This window comes from Chlorella variabilis (genome assembly GCF_000147415.1).
Source record: "Chlorella variabilis unplaced genomic scaffold CHLNCscaffold_2, whole genome shotgun sequence".
Taxonomy (NCBI): domain Eukaryota; kingdom Viridiplantae; phylum Chlorophyta; class Trebouxiophyceae; order Chlorellales; family Chlorellaceae; genus Chlorella; species Chlorella variabilis.
The window spans coordinates 2497686-2519034 of NW_005435086.1; the positions used below are offsets into that span (position 1 = coordinate 2497686).

Sequence of the window (21349 nt, forward strand, 5' to 3'; positions counted from 1 at the left end):
TTGCGGGGGTCCCAGCATGCCCAGCTCCTCGCCGCCTGCCGCCGCCTGCCTGCGCTGGTCTGCCCACCTTGCTCGTCGCACCCCTGGCGTGCAGGTCATCACCACTGAGTGCTCAGCCTACTTTTCCTGGCAAACGCTAGGTGCGGGGGTAAACTCTGCACCAACGGCATACCCAGCCCCTCGCCCAGCATCGCCCATTGGCCAACCGCCCTGCCCTCCGCCTCACGTTTTACAAACGCAGGAATGTTTTACAGCCACCGCAAGTCGGGGCAGCCAGGCCCCATCACCCGCATCATGTGCTGCACCAAGGAGGAGTACGACAAGCTTCCAGAGGCGGACCGCGACCTGGTGCCCACCCATGTGGCGCCCTCGTACACACGCCACCCTCGCAACGGCGACATCTACTCTGCCTACAACAAGCCTGTGGCCATCATTGACTGGCTGGCCAAGAACGATGTCAAGGAGGAGTATGTGCTGGTCATTGATGCCGACATGATCATGCGGGAGCCGTTCACGCCAGAGGTGTGTAGGACGGGTCGCCATGTTTTGTGGTGGGGGGCAGGGGCGGCGGTAGATGCGCCTGACAGGCTGCTTGCGGCAAGCGGCGCGGCGTGGAGGCCCGTCTCTCAGTCACTGCTGCCGCCCCCGCCGTGGGCTACAGGAGGCGGGCGCCAAGCCGGGCCTGGCAGTGGCGGCCTACTTTGGTTACATGAAGGGAGTGAAGAATGCGCTGGCCATGAAGCACGTGCCCTGGGTGCTGCCCCGCAACGACACCATGGCAGGTAGGAGGGAAGGATGGGGCGGAATACACCATGCACAATGGCAGCAAGGCCCGTGGCAGCGAGTGCGTGCTGCTCCTGCCAGGGGTGCTCAGCAGTTGCCGCGAGCCCTACCCTGCTGCGTGGCCTGCCTTTGCTGCGCTGTCAGGTCCTCGTGGGCGACGCGGCGACCAGGTGGGCGGCTTCACGCTGATGAATGTGGAGGATTTAAGGCGTGTGGGGCCTGGGTGGCTCAAGTACACCGAGGATGTGCGATTCGACCCAGATGTGAGTCAGAGAGCAAGCGCATGGAAAGGCGGTGGGCGCTGTGAGGATGCCGCCACATGCCGGTGCCCTGTGGAGCTCGCAGAGGCTGAACAGCACGCGGCACATGCGGAGGACAAAAGCACGCGCATGCATACCATTCGGCACGGCCCCATCATGTGCAGGCCTGGGAGCTGACGGGCGACGCCTACTCCACCCACAAGGGCGACCGGCCCTGGATTAGCGAGATGTACGGTTACAGCTATGGCTGCGCCGCTGCCGACGTGTGGCACAACGTGCACCACACCGCCATGCTCTACCCCGGATATGAAGTTGTCGGTGAGTCCCATACCAAGCACAGCACAGCAACATGATGGCAACGACGGTGGCGGCAGCGGCAGACAGAGTGGAGCGGGGTTCATGATCAAGGCGACAGATTGGCAGGCAAAGCACAGCGACACCATTTCCTGCCAGCTTGGAGAGCAGCTGCAACTCAAGCTCGTTAATAGCATGTTTCTGTCTGCTGTGTACCCTCTGCCTGCCTGCAGAGCCGCCCAAGGTGCTGCACTATGGCCTGCTGTGGAATGTGCCGGGCACCGACTACTCGTTTGACAAACACTGGCATTACAGCTTCGACCCGCTGAGCTGCCCGCCCTGGGAGATTGGGTAAGACTTGGGAGGGGGCGCGGTCGACGCCCTGCTGGTCGCCCAGCCCACCTCCTATGCATTTGCACCCTGGCATGTCGGCACTGGTGATCCAGCCCTGCTCACCCGGCCCTGCCTGGCTGCAGCAAAAGTCCGCGTGAGTCGCGTAAGGGCCTGTTCGCCCACCCGCCCAACGCCCGCTCCTTCAAGACCAGCGGCGCCGCGCTGCTGCGGGACCTCATGTCCATTGAGGTGCGTGGCGGTGCTGCCTGGCATGAACAGTGCACCGGCGCTGTAGCAGTCACTGCAGGCTGCTGAGTGGCAGAGCGCCAAGCAGTGCCTGCGAGGATGCATGCCTTGAACCCTGCCGCCTATGCCTGCCCTTCAGGTGCCGCTGACCCTAAATGTCGCCTTCTGCGAGCGTCACCGCAAGTACTGCCCTTCCAGCGAGGAGCTGGAGCGGGAGTGTGGCAAGGTGGGTGGGTTACGCTGAGCTGGTTGAGCACACATAGTTTACCCTTGCTCGGCGGCACTGTGGAGCTGTACTGCGGCTTGGCTTGGCAGCACTACTCTTGCTCTGCTCTGCTGGCATACCATTGTGCCCCATCTTTTGGCTGCCATTTCTGCCGCCGGTGCTGACGCAGGCGGAAGCTCTGATGAAGGAGTTTGAGGAGGTGTACGCGATGCTGGAGCTGCCGGACCCCTGCCACGACATAGGTGGGTGACACAGGCACGCAGGAGGCCACGGCGCAGTTTTGCCACTTGCCGCCTAAACTGTTGGAGTTCCCTGTCCCCCTGCTGCAGAGAGTCGGTGCCATGAGTGGGCTGAGATGGGCGAGTGTGAGAACAACCAGGGCTACATGTACGAAAACTGCGCCCTGTCGTGCAAGGTGAGCTCCAGGTGGAGGCATCCACCAGCTGAGATGGATGGCGCTTGAGCTTGCCCACAGCACTTGGGGTGCAACAGCACGGTCTACACAACGCGTGCCTACCCTGAATCGTGCTGGGTTGGTCGCCAGGCTTGCCTCTGTCCTTCTTCCAGTGTTTATTGTACATCTGTCATGCAGCGCTGCACCCCGCGGAAGGGGGGCAAGGCAGCTCTTGCTGCCAAGGCCGTCAAGCACAAGGTGAGCTGGCAGCCGCTGTCTATCGCAGTGCTGGCAAGCAGGGATGACCGGCATTTGCTGCCCTGCCTCTGGGCACAAACTAGCCATGTGCATGCGCGCCCTGCCCTGTGTGCCTTGTGTTGCATCCACCCTCCAATCTCCCCCCAACCCTTTCTTTCGCCTGCTGTTTGTGAACTGCACAGGTGCAAGCTGACAACAAGCCGCAGCGCACCAAGGAGGATTTGGTGGCAGACAGCGCAGCACGGCTGCGTGGCGGCGGCAGCGCTGTGCTCGACAAACAGGCGGCGGCTGAGCAGACAAAGCAGCTACGTCTCAAGTGCACGGGACATCCGGACTGGTCGCTAGACCAGGTGCGTGTCAACCTGCAAAGGTCCTACCAGCACACAAACTCGACTGTTTGATGTACCCGGCTGTGGTCAAACAGTTTGTGGAGATTGCTGCCCTCTGCACCTTGTTTGTCTTGCTACGTGCCTGAACTACTGCTGCTCTACCTCACTGGCTGCAGGTCAAGGATTGCCTGCGGCTGGCGGCGCAGGGCAAGGAGTACAAGGCTGCCCAGGGTGCCGTCACTGGCGGGGCCGACGGGCGTGCCACCGCGGCACGCACTGGTGGTGCGGCAGAGCAGGGTCAGCGGCAGGAGCAGCAGCTGCACGAGGACAAGGAGGTGCTCCAAGAGCAGCAGGCGGTGGAGAAGGAAGAAAGTGCTGCAACTGTGGCAGATGTGGCCATTGGCGACACCATTGACACTGGCAGCATTGGGCAAGCAGGCTCAGATAGGCTACTGGAAGAGGGTCTGCTGGATGGCGACGAGGGCTTGGCAGAAGAAGGTCTCGGAGCCGGCAAGCGTGGAGCGGTGATCAAACGCATCGGCGAGGGCACCGGCAGCAACAGCGGCGGCGCCATGGGCGCAGCGCGGCTGGCCTTGTTTGGCGTGCTGCTGTGGGCGGGTAGCCTGGTGGTGGCTTGCTTCCTGCTGCCCTGGGCCCGTAAGGCGGCTCGTCGCAGCACCTGGGGCACAGGCGGCGGTGGCCAAAAGGGCGGAGGGAAGGGTGGGCGTGACGATTGATCCTGATTGATCCCAACTGCTTGTCCATTCTGCTATTTTCCTGTTTTCCTCAAGATACATGCTGCTGCTGAATTGTGATTTGCTTCTTTAAACACGGGAAGCTTTGCAGACAGTGGGTTGTTTAGGTGCAGCGGGAAAGCATGGAAATGGAGCAGGGCAACCTTGCGAGAAGCCAAACACCGGCAAAGTGAGTGACATGGGGCAGCTCTGAAAGATTGGGGCACGTGACTGCTACCGCAGCAAGCTAATCTACGAGAAGCGGAAGAAGCCGCCGCCGCCGCCACCGCCGTCGATTTCCAGTGCCGTGTGGTCTGGCCTGGACAGGTCAACCACATGGCGCAGGAAGCGGGCCGGCGTCTCCACGCTCGTGCCGCCCAGGAACACATCGCGGCCCAGGCGCCCGCTGAGGCGATGAGCGCAACGCATCTCGCTGTAGGTCACGCCGCCCACGATAAACACAAACAGGCGGCGGCCCTGCAGGCAGTGGCAGAAAAGATTGAGTGGGTGCTTGCATGCTGCAGCCCTCATCTATTCGCAGCACTCGCTCCAGACGCGTCTGAAAAAACAACAAGCCACTGCCGCACCCACCCCATCATGCTGCCCGCAGCCACCTACCCTGGCCGACTCTGGCTTGTCGGGCGTGCCGCCGCCGCTCTTCTTGGCCCAGGCGCCCGTGGTCCGCACACTGCGCACGCTGACCCCCGCCTTGGGTGTGGTGTCGGTGCTGCTGGGCAGGCTGGTGCCCGCGCGGGCGCTGGAGGGCGACGGGGGCGCCGACACAAACGGGTACTCGTCGTTTGACAGCTTGCCGGCAGCTGCAGGGGCAGGGACACGCAGTGACAAACAGGGACAGGGTCAGAAAGGAGTATTTTGGGGGGTGAACAGCTTTGCAACTATGCCACATTTGTGCTCATCAATCCCCTGTCTTTCCCGCGGTGGCACACAGCCCTGCCCTGCCCGCCCCCCGCATGCTTCCGGGGCGCACCTGCATCCTCCAGCACCTCCTGCAGCATGGGCACGAAGCGTGTGAGCGCAAACTCTGCGTCATCCTCGTCAGGCTCGCGATCCTTGCGCACGGCACGCCGTCGCTTGCGACCAAAGCTGATGCCGCCCCCCTTGTTGCGCTTGCGCACTGCAGGCAGGGCCGTGCCGGGTGCGGCGGGAATGGGAGGCGGGTGGGGCAGAAGCGGCACGACCAGTGCTGGGCAGCCGGAGTGAGCAGCAGCACTCACAGGCCTCTAGCAGTCTCCAAACCCCTTGTAGCCTCCCCATCCCCTCTACAATGTCCTTACCTGGCACCCCCAGGTACTCCAGGTTTGTGACCATGGCCATGTCCTCAGGGGCTAGCCGCGCCACCTTCTGCCACTGCGCCTCACGGGTGGGGTCCAGCTTCTCCAGGTGCGTGGCACTGTAGCACATCAGCAGGCGCACCTGCGGTGGGAGGCACTGGGGAGACAGTTGAGAGAGGGAAACAGGGCAGGGCAGGCAGTGTAGGGTAGGCAGGCAGGCAGGCGGACGGGAGGCAAGTGTCCAGACGGCGGGCAGGTAAGGGGCACCTTATCTGCTGCGGGGATGCCCTGGTGTGCGGTGAGGAAGGCGATGACCTCCTTGCTGGTAGCGTCACCATACACCAGATCCTGCTCCAGCTTGCCCAGATCGGTGAGAGAGCCGGCATCAATTGAGGTGTTAATCTTGCTGGCAACCTCCACGTGCGCCGCCAGCTTGGACAGCTGATCCCTGCTAGGCGGGCCACAGCAGGTGCATGGAAAGGGTCGGCGGCAGCATCTGGGCAGACGCAGCAGATGGCTGCGGGTCGTGCATGCGCTCCAGTCATTGAACCCCGCCCAGCTTCCTCTGCACCGCACCTGTACTGCGGCAGGCTCTGGATGAGCTTGCTCATGTTGCGCAGCTCCAGGTCCCCCATTCCGCGCCCGCTCTTGCCCCCAGACACCTTGGCATTGCGCGCCCGGAACTCATCCAGCAGGCCGCTGATCTTCAGAGAGGCGGCGGCAAAGTGCTTATGTCGCAGGTCCACAAACAGCGAGTCCCGCTCATCCAAGATGTGCTCCTTCTTGTCCACCTTGCCTACAGATGGCGGCAGGCAACGGCATGCAGCACGGCGGAAGCAACGTGAGGTGGGGCCAGGGCCAACCCATTAGGTGCACCAAGCTGCTGCCTGCCCCCGGCTGCTGCTTCATACTCTGGCCGCAGCCACCCCCAAGGCGCACCCCCCTGCGTCTCGGCGTCATAGACAAACACGTTGTCCTTGAGGGAGGCGGAGTCGCCAAGCAGGTCGTATGTCATAGCCTCGTAGGTCCACTCGTGGATCACCGGCGCCACGGGGTCAAACCCGCGGTCAGTCAGGATCAGCTCACACGTCTCCCGCTCCGGCAGCTGCCCCGAGCGCTGCAGCGCTGCCAGCCGCTCGTGCAGCTCCACTGCGATGCGCTGGGCCACCAGCAGGCGGGACTCAAGCCCCGGGGGGAACTCCTCGCCGGGGGGTGCCGCGGCTCGGAAGCGGATGGCGGGCATTTCGCGCAGAGTGGCAAACACTGTGGCCAGCCGCGCCGTCAGCACCTGCCGCCAAATGGTGGAGGGACGGCAGGCGGCAGCGGCCAGTGCGCCGCATGTCAGCAGCGAGGTGACTAGAGCCCCCCATAGTGGCATTGATAGATGCCAGCAACAGAAACAAGCAACACCTTTTGACAGCCAGCAATCGGCAGCAACAGCAGCAGCAGTACCACCACCAATTCAAGCAGCCGCCGAACCTCGATCTCCACGCGGTAGCTGGTGGAAGAGTCTACAGTGGCACCGAAGAAGGTGCGCAGCGCCCCCTCCTCATTGGTCACAAAGGTGCGACTGTCAACCAGCAGGTACTCCAACCCCACCTGTAAGGAGCGAATCAGCACCCAAGGAGATGGAGATAGCAGCATGGAATGGCAGCAGGAGAGGCTAAATCCAGGAGTGTGCAATTTGCCGTCTGGCCCGCATGCATCCCCCCCGTCGGCACGTCACAGCTCGCAACCCAGCCGCGCAGCCCACCTCTTTAAGCGTCCGCAGCCGGCTGACCAGGTGCGGCGCCTCACGGATGGCGGCTAGATGCTGCGGGGCGGGCTTGGAGGAGAAGAAGATGTGGACGGTCTTGTACTGGGGTGCCTGGGCCAGGCTGAAGTCTCGGGTCAGCTGCTTGATGTTGTCGTCGGTGGGGGCGATGAAGTAGATGCCCACCAGCTGCGGCAGCGGCTCCCGCCGCTTTGTGATGTCCTCCACCACTGCAGTGCACCGGCGGTCCACATTCGCTTGGTGGACTGCCGGTTCCCAAAACGCTGGGGTGGCTGCCGTGCTAGCGTAGCAGGGCCCAGCACGCAGCACGAGCCTCGTTTAAAACCCACTCACAAGAGACGCCAAAGTCCATGATGTCGGAGATTTTGCACACGCTGGACAGCACCTTGGTGGTGACAGCGTCCAGCACCAGCACCGACCATGCGCCCCCCGACTGGTCACGCACCGAGCCCAACATCTCATCCTGCGGCGGGGCTCAATGTGCCGCAGGGCAAGAGGTGGGTTTGCCGCGGCAGCGGGGGTTCCGCCGCCCAACCGGCGGGCTCAGTGGGGGCTCCAGCGCGGAGCACGGGAACCAAACCCGTGATCGCAGCCTCCCTGCGCTGCCTCTCACCAGCAGCCTGACTCGCGTGGCCTCTGAAAGCAGAGAGGCAGGGCCAGGTGCTGTTGCCATAGTTGCTGCAGCGTCCGAGGCTCCGCGCTGCAGATCAAACCCGTCTTCCTAGCATGCGAGGGAGGGGGATAGCAGCCGCCGCGAGCAGCACTGGTCAACAAAGACGGAGCCCCTGTTGCGCGAGCCCGCTTGCGGAGAGGTCTACCACTTTATGATAATAAAGCTGTTTGATGGAGGCTCTGTTCAGCTGCTCAGAAAAAATGCTGCTGCGCTGGCCTTTGGCCACCGTGAACCCCCAATTTTGCATTTGTGCCATTTGCACTGCCAATCAGGCTGGCGCTGGATCCCGAGCCATGGCGACAGCAAGCGGCCTCAAAGCCTCGTCTTGCCGGGGCTGCGCCTCAATGCGCCTTGCCAAGGGGGCTTGCCCACCGCCAGGAGCCCTCCTGGCACGCCCTGGGCAGCTAGCAATCGGCGGTTGGGCCCACACAGCAGCGCTCCCACCCCGCCGCCCAGCGCCGCACCGCTGCGCCTATGGCGATGAACCCCGTGCGAAGCAGCCCAGCGAGCAGCCACAGCCTCCTGCAGCAGCGCCGACAGGTGGCCCCGACGGCACCAGCCTCCTCAGTAGCCTGGGGCTGGGCCTGCTGTGGGCGACGCTGTGTGGCTATGCTTTGTTCGTGTCGGTGAGCGGCGTGGCTCTAAACCTGGGTAGGGGCGGGACCCAAAAAGTGCGCCTCCTCAACCCTCTTTGCTTCCTCAACCTGTGCAGCCCAATCAGACGCCGCTGCGCGATAGCTACTTCCTGGAGAAACTTGTTGGGCTGGGCGTTGACGACGGTGTGCAGCTAAACATCATCGTGCAGCAGCTGTTCCTGATCATGGGCGTCTGGCCGCTGGTGTACACGGCGCTGCTCATCCCCAGCGGCAAGAGCGGCAACGGGGTGCCTGCCTGGCCATTCATCACGCTTTCCTATGTCTTTGGTGAGCTGGCCGAGGTTTGGTGTCCTTTGCATGCCAGCTCTGCCTCCCGTGTGTGCCCGCGTGCCCCACTCCCAACCATACCACTCCCCCCCCCCCCCCGCCTCGCAGGCGCGTTTGGCCTGCTGCCCTTCATGGCGCTGTGGCAGCCGCCCAAGGAGCCGCCCAAGGTGCCCGCAGCTGCAGAGGATTTGCAGGGTCCTGGGAACCTGATGCAGAAAGGCATGGAGAGCCCGCTGGTGGCCTTTCTGTGCCTGGCGGGTGCCGTGGCATGCGTGGGACAAGCAGCGCTGGCAGGCGCACCGCAGTGGAACAGCTACTTCAAGCTGTTGGAGGAGAGCAGGTCTGGTTTGCTGCGGCCACACTCCTGGGGCATCCAAGGGCCATGCATGGCACGGGTGCCTGGCCTGGCGCGATCGCTCGCCTGCTCGCTTGCTCAATTTCTCACCGGCTATCTGCCTCTGCCCTGTGCAGGTTCATCAATGTGATGACTGTAGACTTTTTGACGCTGACCGCGCTGGCGCCCTTTTGGATGGCCAACGATGCGGCATTGCGCAAGTGGGACAACAACTCGCTGGTGTCCATTCTCAGCGTGCTGCCTGTGTTTGGGCCGGTCATCTACCTGTGCCTGCGGCCCAGGGCGCAGCTTTGATCCTCAACGTGGCCTCTGAGGCGCTGCTCGGTCGACTCATCTGATTTATTTTTATTGCAAGATTTTCGTCGCCAGTAGAAAAAGTAGAGCAGTCAACAGGGTAATAGACATACAACAGTGTGGCGTGCCAGGCAAATGTGGTGGTACAACGCACGAAACTGGTGAGTGTTGGCTTCAAAGGGGCAGCATTAATGAAAGGCATGTTTTGTTTGATGTCGGTTCCACAAGCGCCGCACTACATCGATGACATCAACCGTCGAGGATGCAGCCAATTTGATAAGGTGCCATCTGCGCCAAGGCTCGGGGGCTGTGGACCATCAGTACTTCATCAGTGCAGTCTGTGCCCAGCGTCCGTAGGATGGCTAGCAGCTGCGACGTGCCGCAGCCGGAGGTCCACCCAGGGTGTGCAAGTACATGGTGCGTGATGTCGTACACCTGCATGCTAGATTGAATGCATATGAAGGCATGAGAAAGGGCAAGGACCCAAAACAGCTAGGCAGCACAGCAAGCACGCCACCCATGCAGGAGTGAGCACTCTCGAGCGGCGCACAGCTGGGCGGGTGGGCCCAGCTCACTCTTCCACGAAGCACGATCCAAGCATCTGCTGGTTGGTTATGTTTGGCCACCTCTGCCATCGTGTATTTGCCGAGCCGGCCCTTCCGCTCCAGCCTGGCCTCCACTAGACCTGTGAGCCTGGTGGCGGCCGCGGTGGAGGAGCTGGCGGCAGCGGCAACAGTTGGGGACATGGCGTTGGCTCAATCGCCAGCGCTGAAGTGAAATGTGCGAAAATGCATCGATCATCGGGGGTCGATGAGTGATGTGATGTGATGCCCCTCTCGATGAGCAGAGTGAGGCAAAGGGCGGAAATTCGCCGCTAGCACAATGGCGCATTTTGGGGGTTCCCTGCCTTGCTTGTTCTGCGTGGCTATTGCCAGGCATCTCAATCTTGATGAATCAACGAGCAAAGCCCGGGGGGCTCGGGTTCCACACATGCGCCGCCTCGGATTCCATGCCACTCATGCAAACCACCTACAAACCCATTGTTCTTCTTCTGGAACGACCGCCCGCCTCGCTCTGCCGGCAGCTCAAGCGTTGCATTTGCACGGTGGGTTTAAGTTCTGTGGACAATTGTGCACTCCTTCTGGCGTCGTCTGCCTCCGCGGCAGCTGCCTGGTGCGATGGGAGGCGTCGGCGATGCGACATTGGGTCGCGCTGTGTGTGCACTCACCCCGCTGCTCCCGTCCCGCGCCGCTATCGCCGCTTGACAGAATGGCCGCAAAGGTGCTCATCGCCTGCACGTCGGGCACGCAGCTGCTGGATGGGCGCCCAACAGGGTGCTGGGTCGAGGAGGTGGCCACGCCTTACCTGCTGTGGCGTGAGAAGGGCATCCAGGTGTGGGGATGTGGTACATGTGGCGGTGGCGGCGGCAGTGTTCATTTAGTTCTTACCTTTGGCACCTTTTCTCCCCGCCCGGGTGTGGGCCCTGCATCTGGGAAGAGAAGGTTTAACAAGTTCTGCTGGGGTGGTTACCGCCGCCCTCTCCGCTCGAGCATTCCCATTCCGCTGCAGGTCGATATCTGTTCGATCGCTGGCGGGGCAGTGCCATGGGATGCTTCCAGCACCTCGGGCGACTTCTTCACAGCCCAGGCCGCTGCGTTTCTGAACAATGGTCAGCGTCGTGGGCCTGGGCAGGGGCGTCTCAGGCAGCCGGCTGATAAATCAACCGAACTTGCGCCGCCACCTTGCTGCACCGCAGAGACTGCTGCCAAGCTGATCAAGGAGACGCCCAGTGTGGAGGAGTTGCTGGCCCGCGGGATCGACTCCTATGATGCCCTGTTCTTGCCAGGAGGACACGGAATCGCGATAGATGGCACGTCTGACAGCCTCAAGCAGCTAGTAGAGCAGTTCTGGGGCGCCGGCAAGGTGGTATCAGGTGGGAGCACTGCAGGCAGCCTGGGCTCCCATTCTGGGCCTCTTCATCCATCTGCCTCGACCGCACACCCGCATGCGCCCCCGTCTGCAGCTGTCTGCCATGGCCCCTGCGGACTCGTCACTGCCACTGTTCCCGGCAGTGGCGACTCGATTCTGAAGGGCAACCAGGCAAGTGCGGCAGGCAATGGTGGACACAGCTTAATGTACATAGCACCATCAGCTGAATACGGCCGGTGGCTGGGTACCCTGTAGAAATAGGGAGCTGAGCAGTTGGGAGCGCTTGTGCTTCCTGCCGCCGCTTCCGCCCCTCTGCAGGTTGCGGGCTTCTCCAATACCGAGGAGGTAGCGGTTGGCAAAGACAAGGCAGTGCCGTTCCTGCTGGAAGATCGCATGAAGGAGCTGGGTGGAGACTATGTGCGTGGCCCCGACTGGCACCCTTTCGCAGGTGAGATCACTTGCTGCTGTCGGGTTTGCCAGTCCTGCAGCTGGGCTGGTGCTACTGCCACTAGTGACTGGCCACCTAGTTCACTCCTGCATCTGCTGCGCTCCCCGTCCCCTCTGCCGTTGCACAGTTGCATCTGGTAAGTTGGTGACCGGCCAAAACCCGCAATCGTCGCAGAGGGTGGCAGAGGTGAGTGGGTGGCAGTGAGACAAATGCGTGCATGGTGTGTGTGCGTGTGATGGACGGGAGGGGGAGCTGCAGTGCATTGCCGCGTCCGAGCAGGCTGCAAGGGCGATGGCAAGCTTGCTTTGTACGTTCTTAATGATGAGCAGCAGGCGGTTTCCAGAAAGGGCGCATGCACACGTTGCTGTGGCTGTGCAGCTGGTGGTTGAGGCGGTGCTGCCTGCGCTGAAGGAGCCGGTCCACGGCAAAGGCCCGCACGAGGGGTTTCATCATAGGTAGCTTGCACGGGCCCACCCAACACAGCTTTCTAGCAGTTTGGCAGCAGGTGAAGCCCACTCGCTGCCCACCCGCTGACACTTCAGTAGCGCATTGCCCAGTCGGGAGGCGTATCGAGCTGGGCGTGGTTGCGCCGATCCGATGTGACGCCGACTGTTTACTGTTTACGTCCTCTCTAGCTGCCTGGTGCTCTCTGGCTGCCTGCGCAGGGAGAAGCCCCACGAGTCTGACCACTACCACGATCACCGCGATGAGGTAAGGTGGCCTTGTGAAATGGTGCGCTGCTTTGAAAGCGCCTCCCTGCCCTGATTGGTCTATGCTTCACACGCCTGCTGGCTGTCCTTCTGCTGCAGCATGCCCGCCAGGGCGCCCGCCACGACGCGCCAGACCCCGCCAAGGCCCGCAGCTCCTGGCACCAGACCTACCGCCCGCCCATCTAGTGGTCGAGCAATTCAGTCGGAGAAAACATGCTTTTGAAGGGAACATGCTTTTAAAGTTGCTACAATAGTAAGCTGTAAATCTGCGGATGTTTCAGGGCAGGTTGCCTGATGGGGGTAACAAGTGGCAGCACCGAGCTGATTTGCATTGCAGACAAAATGAAGCACCCTGATGTACAGCTTGTATGATACATGGCAGAGGGAACGAACACTGCACGACAGAGCTCTGAGTTGTAGACGAAGGATCAGAGCATGTCATCAGCTGGCTCGACTCTAATTTGCCTCCCTCGTCATTGCATCACCACCTGCAGAACGGGAAGGGGGAGAGGGGGACAGAGGGTGTTTGAGGGTGCGCCGAAGCAAAACCGGAAAAGGCCAGCAATCTACCCCGTTTCAAGTGATCCCCGCCTGCCGTGGGCAGCAGGGGAGGGGTCCCCGGCACCTGGCGCACAACCCCGACGCCGGCAACACCCGCACTGACTTGATAAATCGAATACCCAGGTAAGCGATCAGGCGGCACGTGGCGATGTAAGCGACGAGGATGCCGGCATCAGCCCCGATGCTGAGCGCTCCCAAACCCAGCTGATCAATCGTTTGCTGACCCGAGGTCACAGGGCAAGTGCCATCTTTGGTTTTCCTGCAGGTAACAGAGCAGAACGGACCCTTAGCACTGCTGGGCGATGTTCGTCACATAACATGCAGAGGAATGGAATGCAGACGCAATGCAATGCAGACGCAATGCATCACTGCTGCACAAGAGCCAAGGAGGCTGGCATTCAGCAGCCGAAGAGTCTTACGCTAGTTCTGCTGACGTGCATGTCAGCACCAGCCCATCTAGCTCATTCTGGGCAATGCCAGTGTAGCTGTAGCGAATGTAGCTGCAGCAAAACATGCAGGCAGCATTGCAGTTCAGCATGCTTTCAGAAGTCGCATGTGGCAGACAAGTTCTCAACAGCTGACAATGCTATCCAGCGAATGGGCACACCTGATGTAGTCGAACACGATCATCCAATCCTTCTGGAGGGCGGGTGCCTCCAAACAAACGGGTGATCTCGAGGAACATGGGCAACACAACTACAGAGGTGTCGACATCGCGACAAATGGCGCTCACAGCCTGGGCGAGGCTGACGGCAGCAAGCTGGCACAGCACCATGAAAGTCGCGAACACGAAAAACTTGCTGGCGACGGCCTGCGGTGGGGGCGAGGAACTTGCATGCATTGCGAGAGAAGATTCGCAGTTTAAAATGGCAGCGCGCTTGACACGATGATGATCAGGCCTGCCAGAAAGTGCTGCAATGCTCGCCTGATAGCCAATCATCCTGCGGCCAGGCAGGCAGGCAGAGTTGCGGGTGCGTCACTTTGAGCAGGGCAGGCGGCCAGGCAAGGTGTGAAGACAAACTTATCCCACTGGGTCCAACATAGCGCGCACACACACACCATGTTGATCCCCACGCTCACCAGTACACAATGCTGGAGAAGCAGACGGGCGCAACTATATACATCAAGCTTTCGGCAGTGCTTTTGGCGAGGAAGTAGGCGCTAACATAGTACATCCCAGCAGCTGCATTTGGCGGGGAACAGATCGGGAATGGTTGCAGCTCCATGTGGCAGGTGGCATGGGAGCATCTGGCTGCTTGCTGGCTGTGCTGCTTGTTGGCCTCCAAATCAATCCAGTTGGCTTGCAAGTCATGCCCTGCAAGTCCACTGCACCCACCCCGTTCGCGAAGGGTGAGGATCCGCTCGGCTGGGAAGCTGTTCACCACAGCCATAGCCCCCAAAACGCCTTGGTTGATGCAGCAGAAGAAGAGCGACGGCAGGCGCTTGGCAACAGACGACTGAGTGGTGCCAATTTGGAAGAAGACGGCTGCAAGGACAGAGCACCACAGAAGCGTAACCTGACCGTCGGCGGCACCCCTTGGGATGGAATTGTGCGTGACCAGCAAGATGTCCGCACCTCCAATCAGCACCGCAATCAGCATACTCTGCACCAGCTGGGTCAATGATGTCAGCCAGCGCCGCTGCTGCTCCTTCCAACAGCGGCTGAACAAAATGAGGTACTGCCGGCGCCAGGGCATGCGATCCCGGATATCCAGCTCCAGGTTGCTGCTGATCTCGGGAAACCTGAGGAGCCAGCGCACATGGCAGGGATTGATAACAGGAGAGAACAACAGGGCTGTACAATCGGACCTTGCTGATCACACCAGCATGCACCGCCAGTAAAGTCCGCTGGGTGGATCAGCTGCCCGCGGCCCACTCACTCGATAACTGGTGGCTCCTGCAGGACAAAGCTGGCTGCCCGCGCAGTAGCATGAACATGCGGCGAACATGAGATCACATCCATGAGGTGATCTGCCGGGTTGGTCAGTGGCGGGCAAGGGAAGCCGTGGCTGGCAAAAACCGTCACCGCAGACGAGGGCTCCCCCTGGAACACAATCTTTCCTCCCTGCAAGGTGAGGCGAGGGCTGCGAGGGTGAGAAGCATGGCAGTGGGTGCCGCACCGACAGCATGCGGCATGCAGGCTGGCCGACCTGTGCTGCCGCACGGCTGAGGCTCTGCACACTGCCCACCTGTAGCAGGAACAGCTTGTGGAACAGGCTGAAGATTTTGGCACTGGGCTGGTGGATCGTGCACAGAATCGTGCATTGCCGGGTGTCTGCCAGCTCGCGCAGCAGGGTGCACAGGCTCAGCGCCGTGGCTGCAGCAGAGCAGCAGGGAGAGGAGGCGGAAGTGACTGAGTGGGACCAGCGTTGCGGCATTTGCAGGCTGGCATGCGTGGCGGGATGTCGGCTGCTGCTTGAGTTGCAACACCGCAGGAGGCTCGTCAGTGATTACTCACTGCTGTCTAAGCCACTGCTAGGCTCATCCAAAAACAGCAGCATGGGGCGAGTGAGCAGCTCCATGGCGACACACAGCCGCTTTCTCTCTCCTCCGCTGATTCCTTTGCGTAGCGGGCTGCCCACCAGGGTATGCCTGCGGTGCCCGAATTTGGGTGCAGGCTCGCAGCACGGTGATCGCGATCGGCACGCGAGCGAGGCACGGGCCCCACATGCAAATGCAGCATGCAGCACTGCACCGCGCACCTGCAGTGCTGCAGCTTTGTGGCATCAATCACTTCCTCGATTCGCGCCACCCGCTCCTCTGCGGTTGTGCTGGGCGGGAGGCGCAGCTGCAGCCAAGGCGGTGCTGGCATGCAGGTCAGTCGGGGTCGACGCAAACAACCTGGCCTGCGACTGCGCCTGCCATTCCAAGGCTCTCAGTGCTTCCTACGCACTTTTGCAGTGTAAAGCAAAGTCTCCTCCACCGTGTGATGTGCATTGAGCAGGTCGTCCTGCATCACGTAGCTGCATTGCACCAACACAGTGGAGGGGGATGCATTTCCAGCTCCCAAAGAGGAGGTTGACGGAGCATCGGGAAATGGGGTCCATGGCAGTCAAACACAGGCAGCCACACCTGGCGATCGTCTTCAAGTGCGCCAGCCCGTACGTCCCACCATTGAGCCGCACCTTGCCCTCCATCGTGGCGCCCTTGTCCAATCGGCAGGCGAGCGCATTTAGAAGGGTGGATTTACCCGCACCGCTGGGGCCTGCGTCGGCCAGGAGGCAATGCGCGCAAATGCTACTCAGCGCACAGACGCCAAAGCACGCATGGCGGCGGTGGAGCGTCACATCGCTCCAATGAGGCATGCAGGGCATGCCCACCCCTCACCCATAATGGCCGTGAACCCGGGGCCCGTGTGCCCCGACAGGTCATCCAGCAGGCGCTTCTTGTGCCTGAAGGAAGGTGGGGGTAGGTGAGGTTGGCTGCGGGCGGCGGCGGCAAAGCGGACGACGCCCCCGCCCCCAGTCAAAGGCGGGGCTGACCGCCTTCTCACTTTGCGGACACCACGGTTAAATTGGTCCACTGGAGCTCCACGGTCTGCCCCGCTAGACAGGCCGGACGGCCTGCAGTGGACTCCACGACCTGGCCCTCGATGTCCGCCATGCCTGACCACCTGCTAGTGAAGGATATAGCAGGAGAAGAAGAAGACTGCAGGCTCCACTCGTTGTAGAGTAGGTTTGCAAGCAAAAAGCGCCAAGGGGGCGAGGGGGAAGTAAGGCAGGCACCATCATGAGGTGCCTGCCTGCCCGCACCATATCGTCCGATTGGCGGTCGCGGATGCCTTCTTGAGGTAGCTTGTTTCGCGCGCCGAGCACTACCTAGTGGCATGTCCGACCGCATGGGAGCGTGGCAGTCACTTAGCGCCCCGAACCGCCCATGGCCAGGCACCACGAAAGACAGGTGTCATCAGCATCGAGAAGCAGCGCGCGGAGCGCAGCAGTACGGTCCACCGTCCCGCGCGCAGCAGGCGGTCCACGCGTCACGCAGCCTCCGCCATTCCGGCAACCGCAGCATTTCCCGCCATCGACAAACACCAGGATCGCCATGCAAGCTTGGGTGCTGAGCTCCTCCCGGTGTGCCGCTGCTGCCGGAAGCGGCTTCCTTTTCGGGGCCAGCAGGGCGGCGCCCAAAGCGTGCAGGAGGATCATGATCAGCCGATGCCTGTCGCAATCTGCTTCGTTGCAAGGGCTGACGGAGGCCTGCAGAGCCCCCGCAACAAAGGTCGGCAGCACCATCCTTCCCGCCGCTGTCCTTGCCGCCGCTGTTGCTGCCACTGGTGTGTGTGTGTGTTACAGTCACCTGGCTATGATAGGCCGTGCGAGAAGACCTGGGGCAGGGTGCAAACCAAAACACAACCCACGAATGTCCTACCTCTAGGGAGCCGCCGACCGCTTCAAGTCGGACCGCCTGTTTGACCTGTCCGGATCCACTGCATTGATCACAGGTGCTTGCTTTTTAGCCAAAAACGCCAGAAACAATTGCCATTGGCCAAAGCAGCCGGTGCCAATGTTACGGCCCTGTCATTGCCACGCTTATTCCTTCATGCAGGCGCGGCGCAGGGCATTGGTGCGGCCATCGCGCTGGGCATGGCGGGCTGCGGAGCAGATATAATTCTAGCAGGTGCGGGGTGGTACGGGGTATGATGAGGCAGAGGAGGCATAGCAGGTCACGTGATTGCCATCGCCGGCAACCGTCCAGTCCCGTGCATGCACCGCTCACACCTGTCCGGTGGCCTGGGCACCTGGGCAGATTTCGCCAACGAGGCCCAGATGACGGCTGTGGGCGACCAGATCCGCGAGATGGGGCGCAAGGCAGTCGAGGTGAAGTGCGATGTGCGACGTCGTTCCCTGGTGGATGCCGCGGTGGCAGACGCGGTGGACAAGCTGGGGGTTGGTCCCGACATTCTTGTGGCCAGTGCAGGTGCGCCGAGTCGGGTGGCAAGGGGTTGTCGGTGATGTCTCCAGTGCGTGCTCAAAGCAACACAGGATCAAGCTCTTTGCTCAAATTCTTCCAATGCCATTCCCGTGCTGCCTGCAGGCATCATCGGCCGGCTGGAAGCTGCTCATGCGGTTTCCCACGAGTGAGCTGGAGTGTGTTGTCGGTTCCGCCGCTCATGCCCACCCACCATCACGGGGCAACAGATTTGCAGGCACCCTGCGGTGCAACAACACTGAATCTGCTTCGTTGCCGGCTGTCTGATGTCTTGCAGCGGATGGACGGAAGTGATGGCCACAAACTTGGAGGGCGCTTACAACAGTGCACAAGCAGTTCACCCACACATGAAGCAGGCCGGGAGGGGGAAGATTGTGCTCATTTCCTCCATTGCCGGCATCCGGGGTGCGTGGCACTGCCGGTCTGCTGGGCCGAAGCACTTTAGTTTGGGTTTGGGTTTGGGCGCAGCCAGCCTATGTGGACGCTTGTGCGCCATGCAGGAGCCGGCACCCAGGTGGCCTACGCCTGCTCCAAGGGCGCCCTGCTGCCGCTGGCAAGGTCGCTGGCAGCAGCCTGGGGCAGAGACAAGTGAGTTGCACTCAGTGTGCGAGTTGTTGGTTCATGCCAAAACACCACAAACACACCACACAAAAACCAGTGGAGCGGTGTGTTTTGCAGCATCCAGGTGAATACGCTTCTGCCTGGCGCCATCAATACTCCCTTTCTCAACACTATGCTGGCCAATCCCAAGAAGCTGGAGTACATCCTGGGCCGCATCCCGCTGGGTGAGACGGAGCAAACCAGGCTGGTCTGCCTGCTGTGCAGCAGTGTAGCTCTGTGCTGCATGAGCTGTAGGCACCACATTCACAGACAGGCCTGCCATGCCCCACTCTGCAGGACGGCTGGGCGTAGCCTCGGACATGGTGGGTCCTGCGCTGTTCCTGTCCAGCCATGCCAGCGACTACGTGACAGGGGCAGAGATCCTGGTGGATGGCGGCGGCGCCGCACTGCCCATGCTGGCAGGGCAAGACCCGGAGGCCTACAAGCCTGGAGCTTGAAGAAGGAAAGTGTTGCAGACGGAACAACCGGGATAGCAAAGGCAACCGAGGGATACAAAATCCGGGGTGCTCCTGATGTTTTGCGGGTTCAGCATGCATTAAAAGATCAACAGCGTGTTCGTTCGATGGAAAACCAGGTATCTACTTGTTTCAAAAATGCCTCACAAATGTGTTGATGTACATGTAGCGTGACATGACCAGCCACAAGCGTCGGTACCTGCGACAGCGGGGTAGAGAGAAGCAGAATGACGCCGTGCCATTTGATGAAGAAAGCAATGACAGGCTGTCAGGCCATTTAAATGGTTGGATGAAAGCTGTCTTACAGCTCACCAGACCATTTGGCTGCGGTGCGCTAGTAGGGCACGCCATGCCTGCCTTGGGCGAGCACGCACGACGATGCACAAGCTCTTCTGCGGGTGCGGCTTCTGCCAGCGCCGCAGCAGCGTCAGCAGGTGCGACAGCGGCACCTCCAGAAGCGCCAGGTACTTGCGAGGCAGCCCCACCGTCTCCAGCTGCCACAGCTCAGGCAGGTTGCTCAAGCTGCTGCTACTGGGGGTACCTGTCCACCAACGCAGCACGCCCGCGCATGTAGCTAGGTGATTGGGGTGGCCCGACACGCCTCCCGCATCAAAGGTGTAGACCTGGGCAAGTGATTGGAGGAAACTCTGATGCCAACACAGCGAGCCCCATGGATGACAGGGTCTGCCCATCCTGCTGCTCACCTGCTGCGGTTTGAACCGCCGCACCGCCTGTGCCACGTGCGTTGCCACAACGGCGGGCGGCCATTGTTGGAGCATGCCATCTGGCAGCGACGGGTCGTCCACCAGCACTATGTCATCTGCCTCAATCTGCAGGCAAGCCGTGCTCAGGTTAAGGTGTAGTGACACGATGATGCGCCAGGACGAGGGGGCCCAGGCAGCCAGCCAGCGATACCAGGTACCGACGAGAGGTGGCCAGGACAACGCAGCCATGTCCTACTCACCCCCAGCAAGCTGCAGGCATGGCGCAGCTCCTGCGATCGCAGCTGCCCCAGCCCATGAGCATTGCCTGCAGGAGGAGCACGGACAGCTTGCCGTGCTCTTGTGGCAACACCCGCTGTCTGCTGCCTCCACCTGCCGCCGCCACCCCAGGAGCTCTGGGCTTCCCCTCTGCTTGCCTGCTCACCTGTTGACAGGCACAGCAGCACCACCTGCAGCCCCTGCTCCACCAGGCGCAGGATTGCAGGGGCGAAAAACATGCTCTCGTCGTCTGGGTGGGCAGTGACAAAGAGGGCCATGGAGGCTCGTTCCCGTCTGTTTGCTGGATGGCTGAGCAGCTGTCTGGCCTTCCCCCTCTGCTTGTTTTGCAGGCCAACCAACTGGGACAGGGCCAAGCGTTGCAAGCCGCAATGGTGGTCAGCCCCTTGCAGTCCAGAGCCTGCAAGTGAGAGCTTGGGCGGGAGGGCTCACAAATTTCAGGGCTCAGGCTGGCCCAGCAAAAAACTGAGAGGCAGCAGCCTCCTTGGGGGGACTGTCCCAGCACGCTCAGCACTACATCACTGTTGAATGATCATGCGCTCTGATGTGGCCCGTATTGCAACATGTACACGTCAGCACATGTCTGCATCACGCATCAACCTTTAATCTCTCAGGAAAGATTAATGGTTTTCGTGCCCTGGGCTGTCTGGGCAAGCCACAATGGACGGATTGGGCGGGGTAGCAGCTCTCTCCAACAGGTGGCTTTGCAGTCTGCCTGCAGCAGCTGCCTGGACGTCCCCAACCCCAGTTGGCTTGCCCTACCAAGCCAACTGTGCAGCTTCTTACTCCCTCCCAATGTAACCGCCTGGCATTGCTGCAGATGGCTGCCGATCAGCTCGGGCCAGCACTAACGACATGCCTGCTGCAGCACCAAGGGCAGGCACGTCTGGCGGCAAGACCGAGCCAGCAGCAGCCCATGCCAGGTGCACCCACAGCCGGTGCTTGCGCGCAGGCCCGGGGGTATCACTGGCCACCTGCTCTGCCCAGGACGTGTCCGTGTTCTTTTTGAGCTTTGGCAAAATGGTTTGGGGTGCCAAACCATGAGGTGCCAAAAATGGTGCCAGTGCTAAAGAGGCCGGGATAGTCAGCATCCTACCTTGAAAGCTCCATCAGCCATGTGAGTGGCATGTTCAAGCGGCAGGGATTCAAGCGCTGTCAGAAGGAGGCGCTGTCACAGGAGGGCGCTGTCAGAGAGGAGGCGCTGCCAGACGAGGGCAATAATGACGCTGTCAGAGGAGGGCTCCTACTGTCAGAAGCGCCATGAGCCTTCCCATGATGCTCGGCGCTGCCAGTTTTCTTCCCGCTCGGGAGATGGCCAGGAACCAGTGCTGCAGGGCGCATACGCCGCCGCTTTTGCTCCCATGCTTTTGCGGTGTTCACTAGCTTGCTTTCAATTACCATCAGGGACACGCTGCAGGTCACTGAGGGCGTGATCGCAGGTGGGCTCGCCGATGCGCGCCTGCTACAGTTTGCAGCATGCTAGGAAATGCTGTGTAGGACGATGGAGCCCGCCCGAGGCCTTTGTGC

At 61.3% G+C, this 21349-nt stretch overlaps 7 protein-coding genes across 7 annotated transcripts; 4 read left to right on the forward strand and 3 right to left on the reverse strand.

Annotated features, from left to right (window-relative positions):
- Positions 1-243: 243 nt before the first annotated feature.
- CHLNCDRAFT_138234 (hypothetical protein) lies at positions 244-3860 on the forward strand (the record flags this gene model as incomplete). Its single annotated transcript, XM_005851282.1, has 12 exons — positions 244-522; positions 662-782; positions 928-1046; positions 1208-1361; positions 1571-1688; positions 1814-1919; positions 2056-2142; positions 2312-2384; positions 2472-2557; positions 2735-2794; positions 2977-3144; positions 3300-3860. 12 exons carry the CDS (start codon positions 244-246, stop codon positions 3858-3860), a joined length of 1932 nt encoding a protein of 643 aa, XP_005851344.1.
- A 74-nt stretch (positions 3861-3934) lies between these two features.
- Positions 3935-7749, reverse strand: CHLNCDRAFT_56812 (hypothetical protein). Its single transcript, XM_005851590.1, has 11 exons — positions 7537-7749; positions 7257-7386; positions 6903-7132; positions 6629-6748; positions 6089-6437; positions 5726-5945; positions 5417-5597; positions 5153-5291; positions 4846-4992; positions 4476-4675; positions 3935-4334 (listed from the first exon to the last, which is right to left on the reverse strand). The coding sequence occupies exons 1-11, from the start codon at positions 7594-7596 to the stop codon at positions 4110-4112; spliced, it is 2001 nt and encodes a 666-aa protein (XP_005851652.1). The 5' UTR covers positions 7597-7749; the 3' UTR covers positions 3935-4109.
- Positions 7750-8070: 321 nt separating this feature from the next.
- CHLNCDRAFT_138236 (hypothetical protein) lies at positions 8071-9168 on the forward strand (the record flags this gene model as incomplete). The annotated part of the gene is made up of 4 exons (XM_005851283.1): positions 8071-8085; positions 8309-8519; positions 8628-8859; positions 8991-9168. The coding sequence occupies 4 exons, from the start codon at positions 8071-8073 to the stop codon at positions 9166-9168; spliced, it is 636 nt and encodes a 211-aa protein (XP_005851345.1).
- A 1269-nt stretch (positions 9169-10437) lies between these two features.
- Positions 10438-12441, forward strand: CHLNCDRAFT_138237 (hypothetical protein; the record flags this gene model as incomplete). The annotated part of the gene is made up of 8 exons (XM_005851284.1): positions 10438-10560; positions 10738-10837; positions 10925-11094; positions 11416-11545; positions 11673-11731; positions 11924-12000; positions 12211-12256; positions 12355-12441. 8 exons carry the CDS (start codon positions 10438-10440, stop codon positions 12439-12441), a joined length of 792 nt encoding a protein of 263 aa, XP_005851346.1.
- Positions 12442-14692: 2251 nt separating this feature from the next.
- On the reverse strand, positions 14693-16225 carry CHLNCDRAFT_19034 (hypothetical protein; the record flags this gene model as incomplete). The annotated part of the gene is made up of 7 exons (XM_005851591.1): positions 14693-14881; positions 15006-15133; positions 15275-15408; positions 15519-15604; positions 15710-15779; positions 15889-16021; positions 16144-16225. Coding segments are annotated over 7 exons (822 nt in total), but the record flags the coding sequence as incomplete, so codon positions are not given.
- A 635-nt stretch (positions 16226-16860) lies between these two features.
- On the forward strand, positions 16861-18806 carry CHLNCDRAFT_50121 (hypothetical protein; the record flags this gene model as incomplete). Its single annotated transcript, XM_005851285.1, has 8 exons — positions 16861-17092; positions 17365-17436; positions 17566-17736; positions 17854-17896; positions 18026-18153; positions 18249-18336; positions 18427-18533; positions 18646-18806. The coding sequence occupies 8 exons, from the start codon at positions 16861-16863 to the stop codon at positions 18804-18806; spliced, it is 1002 nt and encodes a 333-aa protein (XP_005851347.1).
- CHLNCDRAFT_33970 (hypothetical protein) lies at positions 18805-21028 on the reverse strand. The gene is made up of 6 exons (XM_005851592.1): positions 20919-21028; positions 19971-20222; positions 19789-19853; positions 19529-19654; positions 19137-19447; positions 18805-19023 (listed from the first exon to the last, which is right to left on the reverse strand). Exons 2-6 carry the CDS (start codon positions 20080-20082, stop codon positions 18957-18959), a joined length of 681 nt encoding a protein of 226 aa, XP_005851654.1. The 5' UTR covers positions 20083-20222; positions 20919-21028; the 3' UTR covers positions 18805-18956.
- Positions 21029-21349: the final 321 nt, after the last annotated feature.

Excerpts from the sequence above, each read along its gene's own strand:
- CHLNCDRAFT_56812 (XM_005851590.1), bottom strand. The coding sequence starts at position 7,596 with ATGGCAACAGCACCTGGCCCTGCCTCTCTGCTTTCAGAGGCCACGCGA. Across the intron at positions 4,676-4,845 it reads GGAGGTGCTGGAGGATGCAG|CTGCCGGCAAGCTGTCAAAC; the intron begins GTGCGCCCCGGA and ends CTGCCCCTGCAG. Across the intron at positions 4,335-4,475 it reads ACAAGCCAGAGTCGGCCAGG|GGCCGCCGCCTGTTTGTGTT; the intron begins GTAGGTGGCTGC and ends CACTGCCTGCAG.
- CHLNCDRAFT_33970 (XM_005851592.1), bottom strand. The coding sequence starts at position 20,082 with ATGGCCCTCTTTGTCACTGCCCACCCAGACGACGAGAGCATGTTTTTC. Across the intron at positions 19,655-19,788 it reads ATGCCTGCAGCTTGCTGGGG|ATTGAGGCAGATGACATAGT; the intron begins GTGAGTAGGACA and ends GCTTGCCTGCAG. Across the intron at positions 19,448-19,528 it reads GGCGGTTCAAACCGCAGCAG|GTCTACACCTTTGATGCGGG; the intron begins GTGAGCAGCAGG and ends TCACTTGCCCAG.